Source organism: Hyperoodon ampullatus, assembly GCF_949752795.1.
Source record: "Hyperoodon ampullatus genome assembly, chromosome: X".
NCBI classification, from domain to species: domain Eukaryota; kingdom Metazoa; phylum Chordata; class Mammalia; order Artiodactyla; family Ziphiidae; genus Hyperoodon; species Hyperoodon ampullatus.
Window position 1 is genome coordinate 27099733 of NC_136913.1, and position 17404 is coordinate 27117136.

The 17404-nt window shown below is 39.7% G+C and overlaps 2 protein-coding genes across 2 annotated transcripts in view; one reads left to right on the forward strand and one right to left on the reverse strand.

Annotated features, from left to right (window-relative positions):
* IL1RAPL1 (interleukin 1 receptor accessory protein like 1) overlaps window positions 1–17404 on the forward strand; it is a gene marked incomplete at both ends in the record, with an annotated part of 1135095 nt that overhangs the window by 537272 nt on the left and 580419 nt on the right. The gene's annotated exons all lie outside the window — the stretch shown is intronic.
* LOC307069046 (transcription factor SPT20 homolog) lies at window positions 11312–14143 on the reverse strand (the record flags this gene model as incomplete). The annotated part of the gene is made up of 1 exon (XM_079727191.1): window positions 11312–14143. One exon carries the CDS (start codon window positions 14141–14143, stop codon window positions 11312–11314), a length of 2832 nt encoding a protein of 943 aa, XP_079583317.1.

Genomic DNA, 17404 nt, shown 5'->3' on the forward strand with positions numbered 1-17404 from the left:
TCTAGTTTGATAGTAAGTTGTCAGAGTTAGGGAAGGAATTTGGGGGAAACGTCATTGAAGTGGTATAGATGTAAAAAGTGCTTTTTAAAATAAGATGACACTGCTCTTTTAACCTGAATTTATTTTTATATCAAATAACACCATTTTTAGTTAAGAGCCTGAGCTGTTAAATCAGCAGACCTGAGTTCAAATCCTGTGCCGTCATTTTCAATTTATTTCTCCTTTGAATCTATTTCCTTAAGTGTCAAAGGAGGATATGAATTTCTTCTTTCTAGGATATTGTGAAGGTTAAGGAGATGATATGCATAAAACACTTGGTACCTTGTTTGGTACACAATAAGTGCTTGGCTGTTATTTTTCTCTGAAAGTCTGATTACAGTTTAAAAAAATCGCTTTTTATGCTATTTACATTCATTTTCATATTGAAAGGAAAACTGTATAATTAAATACTTGGGAAGAAACTTCTAACATATATATGGCGAGCATCTGTTTTGTTTTTGATTTTTCCTAAAAGTAGATTTTGATTTGCTCTACCTTCTTCCTATCCTTTATATAAGCAGCAAAACATTCATTTTTTTTAAGGATGATCAGGGCCAAGGATGCAATCTAGAAATATGTGGCCTTGGTGTCCTTACATCTGTACTACTACCAAAGCTGACCTAGCATCATCTGTGACCCTCAAGAACCTTCCCATTTATAAAGAGTATTCCACTACCAACTTGTCATGGCTAACCCTGAGTAAAGAAGGATATTTGGGAGATGGTGGGTACTCCCCCGTTTCAGTGACTGCCCCCTCTCCATCACTGCATGTATGTTTCACTTCTATTTTCTCATCAGCTGTAATTAATGTGGTATTAAACCTATCCCTTGAGATTTTAATTTTATTTATTATATTTTCTTTTCTAGAAGTTCTAAGAGTTGCCTTATTTTAAATTGGTTAGGTAATTTTTATAGACAGATATAGGAATATCTATATATGCTTATGCTTGTCTTTTATTTCTTTGTTTTAAAATTGCTGGTTGGTAACTTTAAATCTGTAGTTTCATTACAGAGAGTGGAGAGATAGCTTCTCTTTATTCTTTCTCATGATTCTTGCTCAAGGCACTTTATTTCCCCTTTGTGCTTAGTTGGTTTTTGTTTGTCTGTTTTTTCAACGAGCTGATCATTTTCCTTAGAATATTATTTTGGGGGATTCTCTGAGGCCTAGGATGAAGGGGAACTCTTCTGGAAAGGATTTCCATTTGCCTTGGCAAGTGCCTAAGGTGTGATCACTCTGGGATCACTATAAATTAAATGAAATTCATAGCTTGAGGTTTTTTTGGGAACTATATAAGTAATATGAATTTGTGCTATAGATCTACCTTAAGGACGTGTAAGATGTTGGAGAGGGTCAAGTTTAGTTATGTTTCATCATTTTCTTAATGATTGTAGGCCTTAGCTTTACTGGATGAGGGTTCTCTCCAATTTGAGATTTGACTAAACCCCCAATCCCTAGGCTATCAGACCTGTGCCACCATTAAACCGAGATTGTGGTGACTGAGATTACTGTGTTCAGTAATGCCCTCAGGAAAATGTCTTCAGTGGGCCACTTAATTCTTTGAGCTCTGGTTTTACTTAGATTTTGGCCTAGGATTCTTATGAACTATTTCATTTTGAGGGAAAGAATCTAGTATTTTTACTTATTTTCATTTCTTGGTCCAAATAACCTAGTTTGCCATATTACTAGAAATAGAACTTCCCCACTCTTTCTTAGATAGGACTTTTCTCAACCAGATTTTCTATTTAACATTTCAGATTTCTAGGACATAATTCTCATTCTCTGACCTTGCTTTCTTGCTACTGTCAGCTTTATTTCTAATCTACATTTTAACTTAATTTTCTCCTTTGGACAATTTCTATCAATCTTAAGCACCTTGAAATAGTTACTCTCATTAATATGATAGGGATTTTACAAAAAAATAATCTTTAAATAAAACCTCTGGATGGTTTGGTTGTGTGAGTTAAGAATGAATTCATGACTTTGAAGAAGGAGTCAGGACTTGGAAAATTGGGTGAAATAAAAAGATGTAGTGAGAAACTCATGGGTATTGAGATGATTGATTTAGATTTAGATTTAGATTTAGATTTAGATTGTCAGGGAATTAAATGAAGCCAGGAAGGAGTTATGGGATATAAGCTGATTAAAAGAGGTAAGACAGGAAGGAATGATGGAGGAATTAGACGCACAGGAGCCCATGTTAGTCTTGGAGAATTCTAACCTGTATTCAGATTTTGAAGAAATCAATTAATGAATATTTGACTATTGACCACATAAATCAGGGCTGTTGTGTAGTCTTCTCTTTTCTTAGAACTACTTATCAGATATTATCTATAACAAAGGATCTTTTGGCCTAAAAAGAATATGTTTGGTACATTTACTCATCAAACCAATACCTAGAAACAACAGAGAAATGGAAAGTTAATAATATGACATCTGATACTTTATAATTTTTTTTCATCTGGAGATAATAGAAAGAATCAGAGAACGTCTAAGAATCTGAGAAAGTCTCACCGTATTATTCTCATGTCAGATTTTTTTTTCTCCAGCTATTCTTTCTCATTCGGAACAGTTTATTGTACTACAAATGAAAAAGGGTATAATATGTGATTATATTATGGAGTATAATATATGTAAATAATATTTTATCTCTAAACTTCTAAGTTGTTTTAAATGTTTAAAGTTGTACAACCACCATTATTTATTGAGCTACTCCTCTGTCTCTGGCATTATGGTGTTATTTGCATATGTTAAGTATTTTTCTATTGAATCCTCAGAAAATCCTGTGAGCTAGAAATTATTATTGCTATTTTATAAGTGAAACTGAGACTCATAGAAAATTAGTAATGCATAACTTTATTGTTTATGAATGTCTTCCACTTTTATTTACTTTCATGTGCATTTTTAACTGTGATCCTCATGTCAAGCCTATGAGTTAAGTCAGATACTGTTATTCACTTTTTATACATGAGGGCAAAGAGGCTCAGAGGAGTGAGACTTGCCAAATCAATCAGCATACTGATAGAGATGGTGCTCAGTCTCAGTGCTTCTAATAAACAATGTATTAATTTTTCCACAGTGGCACACTTCTTTAAAAGATAAGTGATGATGATGATTATAACTTTAATGATTGTGCAGAGTTTGGGATTTAGAAAATCATTATTAACCCAGTAACTGTATTTAATAATTTGTATATCTTATATCTAATGCTATGAGAAGAACCCAAGGGATGCATACAATGTGTGAAGAATTCTAGGAAGAATGTAAGTAGACAATATAATCATAAATAGCAATCTGTATTCCAACAATTTATTTAGCTTTGTCAGATACATTTTTTTTTTTTTTTTTTTGCGGTAGGCGGGCCTCTCACTGTTGTGGCCTCTCCCGCTGCGGAGCACAGGCTCAGCGGCCATGGCTCACGGGCCCAGCCGCTCCACGGCACGTGGGATCTTCCCGGACCGGGGCACGAACCCATGTCCCCTGCATCGGAAGGCGGACTCTCAACCACTGCGCCACCAGGGAAGCCCCTGTCAGATACATTTTTTAAAGATACTTTTCCTTTTCATGTACTCCAATGATTACAACCAGGAAACATTTGTAGCATAAAGCTATCACCCCAAGATAATTATTTATTTCTTTTTGAGTGTCAGAAAAATTTTTGTTTGTAAATTTAGGTGTGATGATCAAAGTCAAAAAGAGTGTGTGAGGTAAACTGTTAAGCTAATGGGCTAAAATTGTTTTTGTCATTTTAGAGTCTTATTATAGGTAAGAAAGTATGTCATGGAGCTATAGAATCAGTGGGAACAAAACCATATCTGTTAGCTAGTAATAATTCCAACATTAAAAGGTCATATTCAGTGTAGTTCAACTCTGGAATTTCAAAAATGTTTATAGTGATACGTTAAAGAGTTTAAATAACTGACCTGAGGTCAGGCAGCTAATAAATGTTGCAGATTGGACTTAAACCCTATCAACCTCACCTTAGCCCCATACTCTAAACCCTAAACACTCCCAATGGGAGATAAGCGTTTCTGTGATTTAAGGTTTGGTAAATTGGACAACTGTGTGTCTTGGGATCATGCTGAAACTGCAGGTTTTTAGAGTCACTTAAGTGTTTCTTAGCCATGTAAGTCTTGGGTTACCCATGGAGTAGATTAGTCACAAAATAATTATAGGAGTCAGAATTAAAATAAAGTTCAGATTAATTATAGCTCACATATTTCACTCTTTTATATTTTTGTTTCCTTTTTGGGCATAAATACAAATTGAATTTTTTTTTTTTTTGCGGTATGCGGGCCTCTCCCTGTCATGGCCTCTCCCGTTGCGGAGCACAGGCTCTGGACGTGCAGGCTCAGTGGCCATGGCTCATGGGCCCAGCCGCTCCGTGGCATGCGGGATCCTCCTGGACTGGGGCACGAACTCGTGTCCCCTGCATCGGCAGGTGGACTCTCAACCACTGCGCCACCAGGGAAGCCCACAAATTGAATATTTTTAAATTATTTCTGTCAAAACAAATTTTGTAATGCTCATTTTTGTGTTGTTGTTGTTTATAGTATTTGGTTGAATTAGGATTTTTAAAATTTGAGTTTACCAAGCATAACACTTAAAGTCCAAAGGCTAATCCTATTTTGTATCTCAGAACTTTGGACAATGAGTAGCACATAGTTTCTCAATAAATATTTATTGAATTATGAATATTAATTTGTCTATCAAATATTTTTTCAGCTACTAGACTAAGGCCTTTAATTGAAAAATGTTTCCTTTTAAGAAATGCTCAAATTCTGATACATATTTCTTCTTAATAGAGTATGTTTCTAAAGCCTCTTGAGTGTTTAAGCGTGTTATTGAATATATGTCAATAATGGTTAATGGAAAATCTGTTCCTTCCTAAGACAGTGATATATATGTACCATCCAACATAATGCATTTGTTCCAACTGATGATGATAAAAATATGACTCTCAGAGATGAGAAAGTATACTATGTCCTAAACCTAGCCAACTATGGCTGACTTCCTCTCTAGAAGTCAGCTAGTTGTTGACTGATTTAGGATGGCCTCAGATGGAATAACTGGGGTGGCTAGAATCTAAGTCTGTGAGACTTTCATCCTCCAGAGGCTAGCTCAGGTATGTTCTCATGTCAACAGGAGAAGTGCAACAAAGGAAGAAGAGATGTGTAAGTACTGATTTAAGGCCCTACTTCATGACTTCTAAGATCCCATTGGCCCAAGCAAGTCACATGGTGGACTCAGACTCAGAGTGGAGGTTACATGTCCAAGGGTATGAGTACAGGCAGGAGTGAAGAACTGGGACTATTAATACCACGCATACTTAGCTAATTGAATCTAATAAAGTGTATTTGGAATTTCCACTATAACCTTCTCATTCCCTAATTAGAACTGAATCCTAAAAGACAGACTACCTTAAACAATACACACACACTTTGTTCATTTTCTGCTTATCTTGTACTTTTTGCTAATATAATTCATTAGCTAAAATATTCATTTCTGTAGAGACTAAGCAAAAGAATAGCAGGCTTGGGCTTCCCTGGTGGCGCAGTGGTTGAGAGTCTGCCTGCCGATGCAAGGGACACGGGTTCATGCCCCGGTCCGGGAGGATCCCACATGGCACGGAGAGGCTGTGCCCGTGAGCCATGGCCGCTGAGCCTGCACGTCCGGAGCCTGTGCTCCGCAATGGGAGAGGCCACAGCAGTGAGAGGCCCGCATACCGAAAACAAAACAAAACAAAACAAAAAGAATAGCAGGCTTTTAAATAGAAATACCACATGGTATGGACTTTGTGTTCAGTATACAAGACAAATATTATCTACATGTTATTTATCAAGTAAAATTTTTGTGTGTGGACATTTTATTTACAAGCATACCTTGCAAGAAAAGCACATTTTTAAAAATAAAAATGAGTTGATCATTCTACAAACATTCCAGTTGCCTATCATAATGAAATTGTGTTGTGTCACTCTTAAAGCAATGGAGATGGCATTTGCACATCAGTTTAATTGCTTTGGATTAAACACTGAAAGATGAGAGCCAAGAGAGCTTATTAAGCTGAAATGAGGGCAAGTGATAAAAAAGTGATATTATGTCAACACTATATCTGGAAGTCTTTTGCTATTTCCATTTTAAATCCTAATTGGCAATGTTTCTTAAAATTACCATTGAATGCCATAGAATCTTGAAATATAATTTTAAAAATTAGAAGGTTAATGCAGGAATTGTGCTTGATCAATTCGATTTGAAAGCCAAGCTAGAGTTTTCTCTACTTTATTAATATTTATTTGTTCTTAATGTACTAGGCTGTAAGCTTTTGAAAGGCATTGTCTCATTTATTGCTATGTCTTTAAAACTTTGACATCGTCTGTCCTATTATAGGTACTCAATAAATATTTGTGAATGAATGAATGTGAAGTATGGCAACCCCATCGTAGTTACTATTAAGCATTTTAGGTGAGGAGTTGGGCACTGCTGGTTTTGATTGGTGCCTACAATTGTACCCACAGGCTCCTTTCCACTCTGAAACACTGGGTGCTCCCTGGCCTCCTCCCTCTTTGTATAGGTGAATCATCAGTCATTAAATACATGAAGTCCTCAGCCACCTACACTGAAGCTGGCTATGTGGAATGGGGCATGTGTGAGGCAACTTAATTTGTAATTCAGAAGGTCTCCTGTTGGGATGTTTGATTTGGGGCTTCCATTAGCAACTACCATTTATTGGCTGTGTCCACAGCGTCAGAAAACTGATAACCACATCATTTGATAAATCAACGATAATGCCGATCTCACTCATTTGCACTGGAGAATTAGCACCACTTCCAGGTGGCCCCCATTGCTCATCAGAGGGATTTCACATTTGCCAGATAGCCTATATTGTTAGATCATCTGAAACATATCCTCTAAATTTGGTGAGAATAACTCCTCCATTTCAGTCATTCTGGATAATTTACTTTATGGAATGTCTCAGCAGCTTACAAATACTATCTTCTTTAATACTTATAACAACTGTGTGAAAAGGGTCCTATGAAATATCTCCATTTTGCAGATGGAAAAATTGAAGCACAGAGAAGTTAGGTGACTTATCTATGGCCCCACAACTAGTAAGTGTCAAAGCCATGTTTTGAAATTAAAACTGGCTGGCTCCAGAGGGTTGTGCTTTTTTTTTTTTTTTTTTTGGCGGTATGCGGGCCTCTCACTGTTGTGGCCTCTCCCGTTGCGGAGCACAGGCTCCAGACGCGCAGGCTCAGCGGCCATGGCTCACGGGCCCAGCCGCTTCGCGGTATGTGGGATCCTCCCGGACCGGGGCATGAACCCGTATCCCCTGCATCGGCAGGCGGACTCTCAACCACTGCGCCACCAGGGAAGCCCCCAGGGTTGTGCTTTTAACAACAGGGCTATGAACCCATAAGTGACTGAGGTTCCCCTAAGGACCCTGAAAATGAAGTATTTTGTATGCCACAGTTTTATTGTTGTTGTTTTAAATTTTTAATTGTGGTAAAAAACATGAAACATAAAATTTATCACCTTAATCATTTTTAAGTATACAGTTCACTAGTGTTAGGTATATTCACATTGCTGTACAACAAATTTCTATAACTTTTTCATGTTGCAAAACTGAAACTCTACTCACTGAACAACTCCCCATTTTCCCACCACATCGTTTTTAAGTCCTGTCATCCCAAAGATCTAATAAGACTCCATCAGGCTGTTATCACGTGACAATAACAGGGAAGCAAAGACAGGAGAACATTGTCTTATTTGCATACATTGGTATATGCCCAGAGTTCAAAACTTCTAAGAAACATAAATGCACCAAAAATGAGGTGATTTGAAATAAAAAGGAGTATCTTACTGATTTGTCTTCTTCTTGTTCCTTAGTTTAGCCTTGGAATTTTGTAGAAGGAAACTTATATGTTATAGTTCATCAGAATGACCTATGACTGAATTGTGAATTCAGGAATATTTTCTTGGTTCAAATCTAAGAAAACAAAAAAAGCTTTATTTAATTTTCTTATTTCTTATCATCATAACCTCTGTTTAAAGTTAAATTATATTTAAATAAGTAATAATTCTCATTTAGTATTCTTCTGATGTTTTAAAAAGACAATTGTAACATTCAACACAGAGTTAGAGAATATAAATGTACATTACATATGATTATAATTATATATAGTAAAATTTTAACCATTCAAGTAAAAGTACTAATGCTATATAAGTAAATGCAAAGTCATACAATCTATGTTTGAAAAAATAAACAAAAATTTGAAAAGGATGTTTATATTAATTTACCTTTTCAATTCTTTTTTTAATATTTACTACCATATTTGATTCACAAAATAATCCTGTGAAATAGTTTGAACTGTGCTGTAATAAAGGATGATATGGAAGTAGACCCAGATCCAGATGGGTGGTACTTAGGCTGAGTACTAAGCTATGAGCAGAGAATGGGAAGGAGTTCCTGCTTGAGGGTCTCCACCAACACATGGAGGTGAGGATGAACATGGCACATTGGGAGCACCAGGAGTTAAGTACTGCCAAAGCCACAGATGTGAATGGGGAAGTGGTAGGAGACTGGGAAAGAGATACAAGACAAATCCTGGTCTAAAAAGACCTTGTATAGCTAAACAAAATAGTTTGAATTTGATTCCACAGAGTATGCAGATTCAGGGAAGGATATTAAGCAAAGGAGTGTGACTTGGTCAGAAATGTCACAGATGAAAATATTTTATCATTAATCCATTGGCTAGTGTCAGGACTCATTCAAGGTGGGTGATTGTTCAGCTATTAAGAAGGAAGCCTGAGAATTTCTCTAGGTATCCCTCAAAGTTAGAGTAGAAACAGTTAGGGATAAGAAGGGTATGCAGATAGATTTTCTATTTTGTAAGTTATTTAAAATTACTTGGTAATTAATTCAGTTACTTTGTGAATTATTCTAACACCAAACAGTAAAGGTTCTAATAGGATCAGGAAAAAGATGAATGTCATCGTATTTGGACATGTTAAATGAAAGATGTTTACCGGTCATCCAAGGGGATGTCTCAAATAGCAAATATCATTACAATAAAATTAAGTCTTTCAACAAAAATAACTATTAACAAATATATTTTTCTGATATTTTCAAATATCCCCTTCTTTTCAAGCAACCTGCAATTCCAGAAAATCAGGAAGATGACATTTTTGAGTGATATAAATCTTTACACTTACATATAAAATATTTTAAAAGTATTTTCCACATGTATGAATTTACTCAGGTTTTTTGGGGGGAGGGCGTTTGAAGTAGTCATTTAGTTTCTTACCTTACATTGTTATCCTAAAATATATTGTTTAGGAGCTACAGAAATAATTTTTTTCAATTAGCATGTATATTTAAAGATATCTTCATATCACAATTATTCATTCTTCCCCTATAATTCCCTGTCATTTTTTTTCAGTTTATCTAAACTTATTTTTTATTCACTCAGCTGTTACAAGTCAAGAAACTTTTACCCTGTCTCTCTTGTGATTATTATCCTGTCTGATGGAGACAAAATAATTGAGACAGAATAGAGGAGCAAGATGAATGGCAGACAGCAGGTGCATTTGTATACTATGAAGTGTTTGCAAAGTAATAAGCATCACATGAATAATACATTTGAAGAATATTGTCTGGCAAATGATATTGAGTTATATATCCAAATCGTCCCTCAATTACTGAAGAATGAATTACAAATGCCTAATTCATTTAGTTTTATCAGACAGAGAACTCACCATGTAGTGCATCTAGTTAGAGTAAAAAGCTACTGTTTATTAAGAAAGGATTAAAATCTTTACCCATATGTATAATTTGAAAACCTAAGGAGTATATAATAATATATTTAATTATTTGTAGGTAATTTGAAAACCTAAGAAATATACAACTATAAGAAATAAGGAGGGTTTCCCTGGTGGTGCAGCAGTTAAGAATCTGCCTGCCAATGCAGGGGACATGGGTCCGAGCCCTGGTCCGGGAGGATCCCACATGCTGTGGAGCAGCCGGGCCCGTGTGCCACAACTACTGAGCCTGCGTTATAGAGCCCGCGAGCCACAACTACTGAAGCCCTCGTGCCACAACTACTGAAGCCCGTGTGCCTAGAGCCCATGCTCTGCAGCAAAAGAAGCCACCACAGTGAGAAGCCCATGAACCACAGCAAGGTGTGGCCCCCGCTCAATGCAACTAGAGAGAGCCCGCACTCAGCAATGAAGACCCAAAGCAGCCAAAAATAAATAAATAGATAAATAACTAAACAAATAAATTTTAAAAAAAGAAATAAGGAATATATAAATATAAGGAACCTAAAGAATAAACAGGGCTTCCCTGGTGGCGCAGTGGTTGAGAATCTGCCTGCTAATGCAGGGGACACGGGTTCGAGCCCTGGTCTGGGAGGATCCCACATGCCACGGAGCAACTAGGCCCGTGAGCCACAACTACTGAGCCTGCGCGTCTGGAGCATGTGCTCCGCAACAAGAGAGGCCGCCATAGTGAGAGGCCCATGCACCGCGATGAAGAGTGGTCCCCGCTCGCCACAACTGGAGAAAGCCCTCACACAGAAACGAAGACGCAACACAGCAAAAATAAATTTTAAAAAAAGAATAAACATGATAATAATATATAATACATAAAGATATAATTTGAAAACCTAAGAAATGCATATATAAATATATATATTTTTGCTTATTTTTAAGTCTGGTGTGTGGGGTTTTTTTTGAGGAATTAAACTTCCATGGCATATTTGCCATTGATCATAAAGTTGACTTTTATATAATGTAACAAAACTATCATTTGCACTAATATTATTACTATAGTTTATTTTCAGCTTAAGTACTTATGCTTATTTCTTTCAAATATTTAATATTTTATTAATTTAAAGTTAACTTGAATTTCAATATTTAACATATCTTATATTAACCCTGACAATAAACTTAAGAAGTAGATATAACTACTTATCTGTTTATAAACAAGGAAATGGAGATTCAGAGAAGTCAGGCAATAGGCTTGAGGTCAGTAAATTGCAGAGATGGGATTCTGACATGGTGGTTAGCACCATAGCCCATTTTTTGTTTTTCAGTAAATCATTTCCCTGTTTTTTTTTTTAAAAAAAACGCATAGAGTTGTGCTTTTGTATAATTTGTACACCTACCAATGTAAAATACTGAGACATTAAATACCAAAATGGAGTGAAAACTTAGAAACCCTTTGATCCAATACTCTTGTGTTGTTTTCAAAAAGATTAAAAAGTAGTGCAAGACTCAGGGCTTTGGAGGGGTTGGTGTGCTTCTCTTCATTTTACCTTCTGACTGGCTTGCTGTATGCTCACTAGGTGGAGGGGGCTGAGCTGTCTGGGCTGTTACTGTTGTCACAGCCACTAAGCGCTGCAAGATTCCGAACTGTATTGGCTGAGGCCATGGCTGCCACTGCAGCTGCAAGGCAGAGGAGAGCTGAGATCCCTGCTGAGGGAGGTTTGGCCCTGGGTGGCTCTGGGCAGAGCCCAGCTGAGACAACACAACTACCTGGGGCTGCAGAAAACCCTCCACTTCATTGAGGTTAATGGCCGTTGCTTGCTGAGCAGGTAAGTCCGTTGTCTGACTGACTGAACCTTGTGCAGGAGCCTGTGGCACTGGCTGCTGAGGATGCGAAGTTGTGGGTTGTTGAAGTTGCTGTGGAATCAGGTGGTAGAAGCACTGCTGCTGTGGCTGCTCCTGGGCTTGCTGCTGGGTGTTCAAAGTGAGTGAGTCTGGTGGAAGCTGGAGTAGACCTAAGGGCCTGAGACTGGAAGCTTTTTTAACAATAAATTGAACACCTCCTTGAGATGGAGCCGGTGGTGCAGCAGGCAGCACATTTGGTGGCTGAGCGCCTGCAGGCTGCTGGCCAGTCTTAATCCTTGTTGGTTGGTGGCCAAGAGTGATTCCTCCAGGCAGGGGGCTAGGCTTGATCCCTGTAGACAGGGTGCCAGGCTTGATCCCTGTTGGTTGGTGGTCAAGCCTGATTCCTCTGGGCAAGGGCCTGGTCTTCCTCCCTGTAGACAGGTGGCCAGGTCTGATCCCTGTGGGCAGGGGGTCAGGCTTGATCCCTGTTGGTTGGTGGCCAAGAGTGATTCCTCCAGGCAGGAGGCTGGGCTTGCTCTCTGTAGACAGATGGCCTGGTCTGATCTCTGTGGGCAGGAGGTCAGGCTTGATCCCTGTTGGTTGGTAGCCAAGAGTGATTCCTCCAGGCAGGGGGCTAGGCTTGATCCCTGTTGGTTGGTGGTCAAGCCTGATTCCTCTGGGCAAGGGCCTGGTCTTCCTCCCTGTAGACAGGTGGCCAGGTCTGATCCCCGTGGGAAGGGGGTCGGGCTTGATCCCTGTGGGCAGTTGACAGAACATGATTCCTGCAGGAGCTGTGGCCCCAGTGGTAGAGTCCTGCACGGGCTTGGAGCCTCTCCCCGAGGCCTGGCGTCCTTTACCAGCGTACACCACTCTGATCTTCAGGCCAGATGATCTGGCCAAAACTTGGGTCCTTTGTGATGAGCCCTCAGTGGACAGGGCTGTGGCAGGAAGCAAGCTAACTCGATTCACCTCCGCAGAGAATTTCTGGGAAGGACTTGGTGGCTTAGGGGCAGGGGCAGGAGATGGAGATTTATGAGAGCTGCTTGCCTGCTGTGAAGTGAAACTGTCACCACTGGAGCTCCTTCCTGACTTCAAGGGAAGTGTGATGGGTGGAGGTGGATGTTTGGTTCCCTTGTCCGGCACTGAAGACTGAACCGACCCAGTCTTAGGCTGTTCTGGTTCTTTCCCTGGAGAAGGTTGCCTGAGACCAGCTGAGTCACCGGAACTGTGTGATACCTGCACTGGACGCTGGGCGCTCTTTTGGACCAATTCCTTGGACTGACTGACCACCCTCCCCACATCAGTCTTTGGCCCTGGCATGAAACTACAGGAATGGTTATCTGTGGAGGACTGCGGGGGAGACAGCTGTCTCTCACGTGTGACTTGTTTATGGGAGCTTCTTTTTCCAGAGATAAGTGGATCATTAAGCGACTGCAAGGTCAGCTTTGTTGTCTGGGACTGACTGCCCTCTTCACACCCAAATACAGAACCATCTTGTACCTCGTGCACTGGCCAGACTGTTGATTGTGAGTCATCATATTTGACAGATTTCTTCCCTTTAGCATATTTCTCCACGTCCACTTCAGAAGGTACAGCCAAGTCACAGGGTGTCTGTTTCCACATATCTACACAAGTTCCTGCTTTAAAAGTTTTGAGGCCGTAATTCCCACCTGTTTTACTTTCTCTTATTTTTTTGCAGGAAGTCAGGGCTCTTAGCTCAGGAGGAGGTGGACAATGAGACAGCTCCTGCTGCCGATTCAGAGAGGCCATAGAATACCTCTTGAAGCCCCTTTTCATGGGACGAGTGTTCAGCTTTTGTTTGTTATAGAGCAGTCTGTTTTCAGTGCAGACTGCTGATACAGAAGGGTCTAGACACAGTGGTTCAGCTGTATCTAAGATCAGTTGGTTCTCAAGCAAAAGTTTGTCCTCCTGGGTCCATTTCTGGTTATTGCTGGCTATGGCCTCTACATCGCAGGCTGAAGTCTGCATCGTGGGACATAAGAGAATATGCCTGCTTTGGTAATGGGGAGGTTCCCTGTCACTGGACTGCCTGTAGTCCCGTATTTCTGCTATGGCACACCCACGATGAAAAACGTTAACCTGAGACTTTTCCAGGAAATCCACCAAAACAGGAGGTAATTCTTCTGCATCCAAGTATTCAAGCAATTCCCCTTCTTCATAGGGCAGTCGAATGGTCTCTTCAGATGATCCATTTTCCCCCTTGAGCATCAGCGAATAGCCCTCCTTTCCTGGGTACAGGTTGACCACCAAACATGGCAACGACTCTCTCCTAAGAAGCTTCTCTAACAGGTTCACATTGCTTAATTCCTCCATAACCCCAGGCTCCTTTTCACATTCTTCAACATAAATGTCATAAAGTTTTTCATACAGAGACTTTCCCCCATTAGATGAGTATTGCCTTTTTGGAGGTCTCTGTTGGGCACTTGCAATGACATACTCCGCACGATCCAAAGCTCTTTCTAGAGATTGTTGCATTTTGGTACAAAATAGGGGCCCTAAAAGAAGAGAAAACGTTAAGCGTTACTGACGAAGCGGGTGAAAATCGCGTCTTTCATATGGGTGTGTAGTTCTGCAAGCTGCCCCAACTCCACAGTGGAACTACTAGCCTAACTTCAGCACGGACACCAAGAAACCCACCTCCAAGGGAGTGCTACACAAAATTCTTGTGAGTTTCTGAAAATACCTGTATCTGTAGGGGCGGCAGCCTCAGATAGGGCCGGCCTGGCTAAGCCAGAAGTCGACATCGGGGTTAGACGGGCTTCCGTGCGCCTGCGCGCATCGGCGTGCTGTGCGCGTCTGCCTGCTGTGCGCGTCTGCCTGCTGTGCGTGTCTGCGTGCGCGCATCTGCGTACACCTTCGCGCGTCTGCGTGCTGTGCAGGCCTGCGCAGTGGGCTGTCCTTTGGCCTGCATCTCCTGTTCTCCTACCTGTACTTCCTACTGGAGAGTCGGGCCAGGCGTCCATATCCAGTCTGCAGTTGTGCAAGGTAAACGCAAAAAATGTTTTTTAGGAATCGAGGCAGTGTTATTACTTTTTTAATATGTAAATTCAGAACTTTTATTTCAGCAAAGTTTTCTTGAATCATTGTCTGAAAATCTTTCTTCTGTTTCTTTGATTTGCTTTTTCCCTTCAAGGATTTCACTTATAAGTATGTCGGATAATCTCTTCCTGCCTTTTCTATCATATTCTTTCTAAAGCTTTTTGTATTACTTTATTTTCTTGTCTCTTCTATTCTATCCTTTATGATCCTCTGTTAATTGTGGGTATACCTCTTCTCCCTCCAGAACTGTATTAGTTTTGTATTGCTGCCATAACAAATTACCACGAACTTGGTGGCTTAAAACAACACCTGTTTTTTTGTTTGTTTGTTTTTCCCCTCTTAGTTCTGCAAGTCAGAACACAGAGCAGTGTCAGTTTAGGGTCTCAGAAGTCCAAAATCAAATTTGCCTGGGCTAGGCTTCTTAACTGGAGGATCTGGAGAACAATCCACTTGTAAGCTCATTCAAGTAGTTGGTCAAAGTCAGATGTGGTTATAGGATTAAATTTCCTTTTTTTTTTTTTTGCCAGTTGTGTCAGGGGCCACTCTCAGCTGTTAAAAGTTGCTCCCGGGCTTCCCTGGTGGCGCAGTGGTTGAGAGTCCGCCTGCCGATGCAGGGGACACGGATTCGTGCCCCGGTCCGGGAAGATCCCACATGCCGCAGAGTGGCTGGGCCCGTGAGTCATGGCCGCTGAGCCTCCGCGTCCGGAGCCTGTGCTCCGCAACGGGAGAGGCCGCAATAGTGAGAGGCCCGAGTACCGCAAAAAAAAAAAAAAAAAAAGTTGCTCCCATTCTTTGGCAAGTGTCTTCCTCCATACTCAAGCCAGTGATGGCATATTGAATCCTGTTTATGCTTCTCGCACCTCTGACTTCCTCTTCTGTCACCAGCTGGAGAAGATTCTATGCTTCTAAGGGCCCATGTGGATAATCCAGGATAATAGTCCCTATTTTAAGTTATGGTGCCACATAACGCACTATAATGACAGGAGTGGTAACTCATTATTTTCACATGTTCTGAGAATTAGAATGGACCATATTTCACTGGCCATTTTAGCAATTCTGCCTATCATAGGTACTTTGTAATTTAATCCTAATTTATTCTGTTTCTCCTGAGTTTGACTAGCTCCTGTTTCATACTTCATGTTGTTTGTTCTTTTGTCTTTGAAGTTAAAGAAAGAAGTTTATGATTCCAATTCTGCAATACTTATTTAAGTATAAAATTCCTGTTGGAGTGTCAAGTTAAATTTTTCCTCTGCTTTGTGCAAGTGTGGATTTGGACGTGTGCAGATGTGTTCTGCAATGGTTTCATCTGCTGAATCGATTCTCATTTTTTGGCTTTTTTCCCCCAGCAATAGAAGACACTTTGAAGTGGGTAGGGTAGGGGGATTGCATGGCTTACTTGATTTCATATTTTAAGGTCACCTTCTTTTGCTGCCATTACGATACATAGATTTTATTATTGTTAATGTTGGTGGTTGTGGTGGTATTTTTAACAAATTGTACATTTTTTCACAAGTCTGATTTCTTCTGATTCTTTGTCACAGCCTTCGTTCATTAGAGCCCTTTACCTTCAGTCAGTTCCTTTTTTCCCTTCACCACTAAGTCTTAGAAGCACATGTTTCCTCTTGAAGGTGCCTCACTCTTCCTAAGAAGGGATGAACACCTCTGGTCCTGTGCTTTTTCTATACCCCTTTCTTTTGATTTCCCAGTAACCAGTGCTCTAATATACCTGGTCTCAAATCATTTCTCAGTATTTCCCATCTCAGAGTTTGACCTCAGAAGTCTCTTGCAAATTAATAAAAATAAGATCATTAACCCAGGAGAAGTAAAAATTCAAGATGACAGGTCACAAAATAAGGAATACAAACGCTATTTAAGTATATGAAAAAATCTTCAACCTCACAATTAATAGAATTGCAAGTTAAGACAAAAATAAAAGACCGTATCTTTACCTATTAGATTGCCAGAGATGAAAACACTTCATAGCTTACCATGTTAGCTAATGGTATGAGGAAACAGGCCCTCTCAAACATTGTTGTTGAGGGTGTTAATTGGTCCAATTCCTGTGGATAACAAAGAACCTAGTGATAGGATTTGCCCCCCAGGATTGGCTTCAGGGTGGCTGGGGCTCATAGGTGGGGATTTTTCACCATTGGTGTGTACTCATTAACAATTTACATACTTTTCAATTTTTTAAAAAAAGTGCAACATTTACCCTGTTACTTTGTACACCACTAGCACACAACTGGATCCATCAGTGGGGTGCAGCAATTTTTCATTCTGAATAGGTAACATAAAAGTGCTGAAGAGGAAACAAATAAAATGGACAAAAACCTAAGGAAATTCCGGTATTTAAGGGGAAATGAGAAAATGAATCGAGGCACAAAAGGAAAACACTCTCTGATAAAAACTCAAGATGAATGGGCATAAATAAAATTAAATTTTCATATTGTGCTCAACCCAGATAACAGAGGAAAGCCAGGTTATTGATAACTCTAGTAACAACATTTTCTGAGAAATACTAGTGAAGAAACTCAGACCATAGTAGAGAAAGGGATGGGCCTGTGTTGAGAAAGTGAGGAGAATAGTTCACACTACCACTGAAACATTTTTATTAGTGAAGGGAAAGAGGTAAATCATAGGTAGATATATAGAGGACACACACGTGCACATGAACATAGAATATCTCTGTGTAAAATC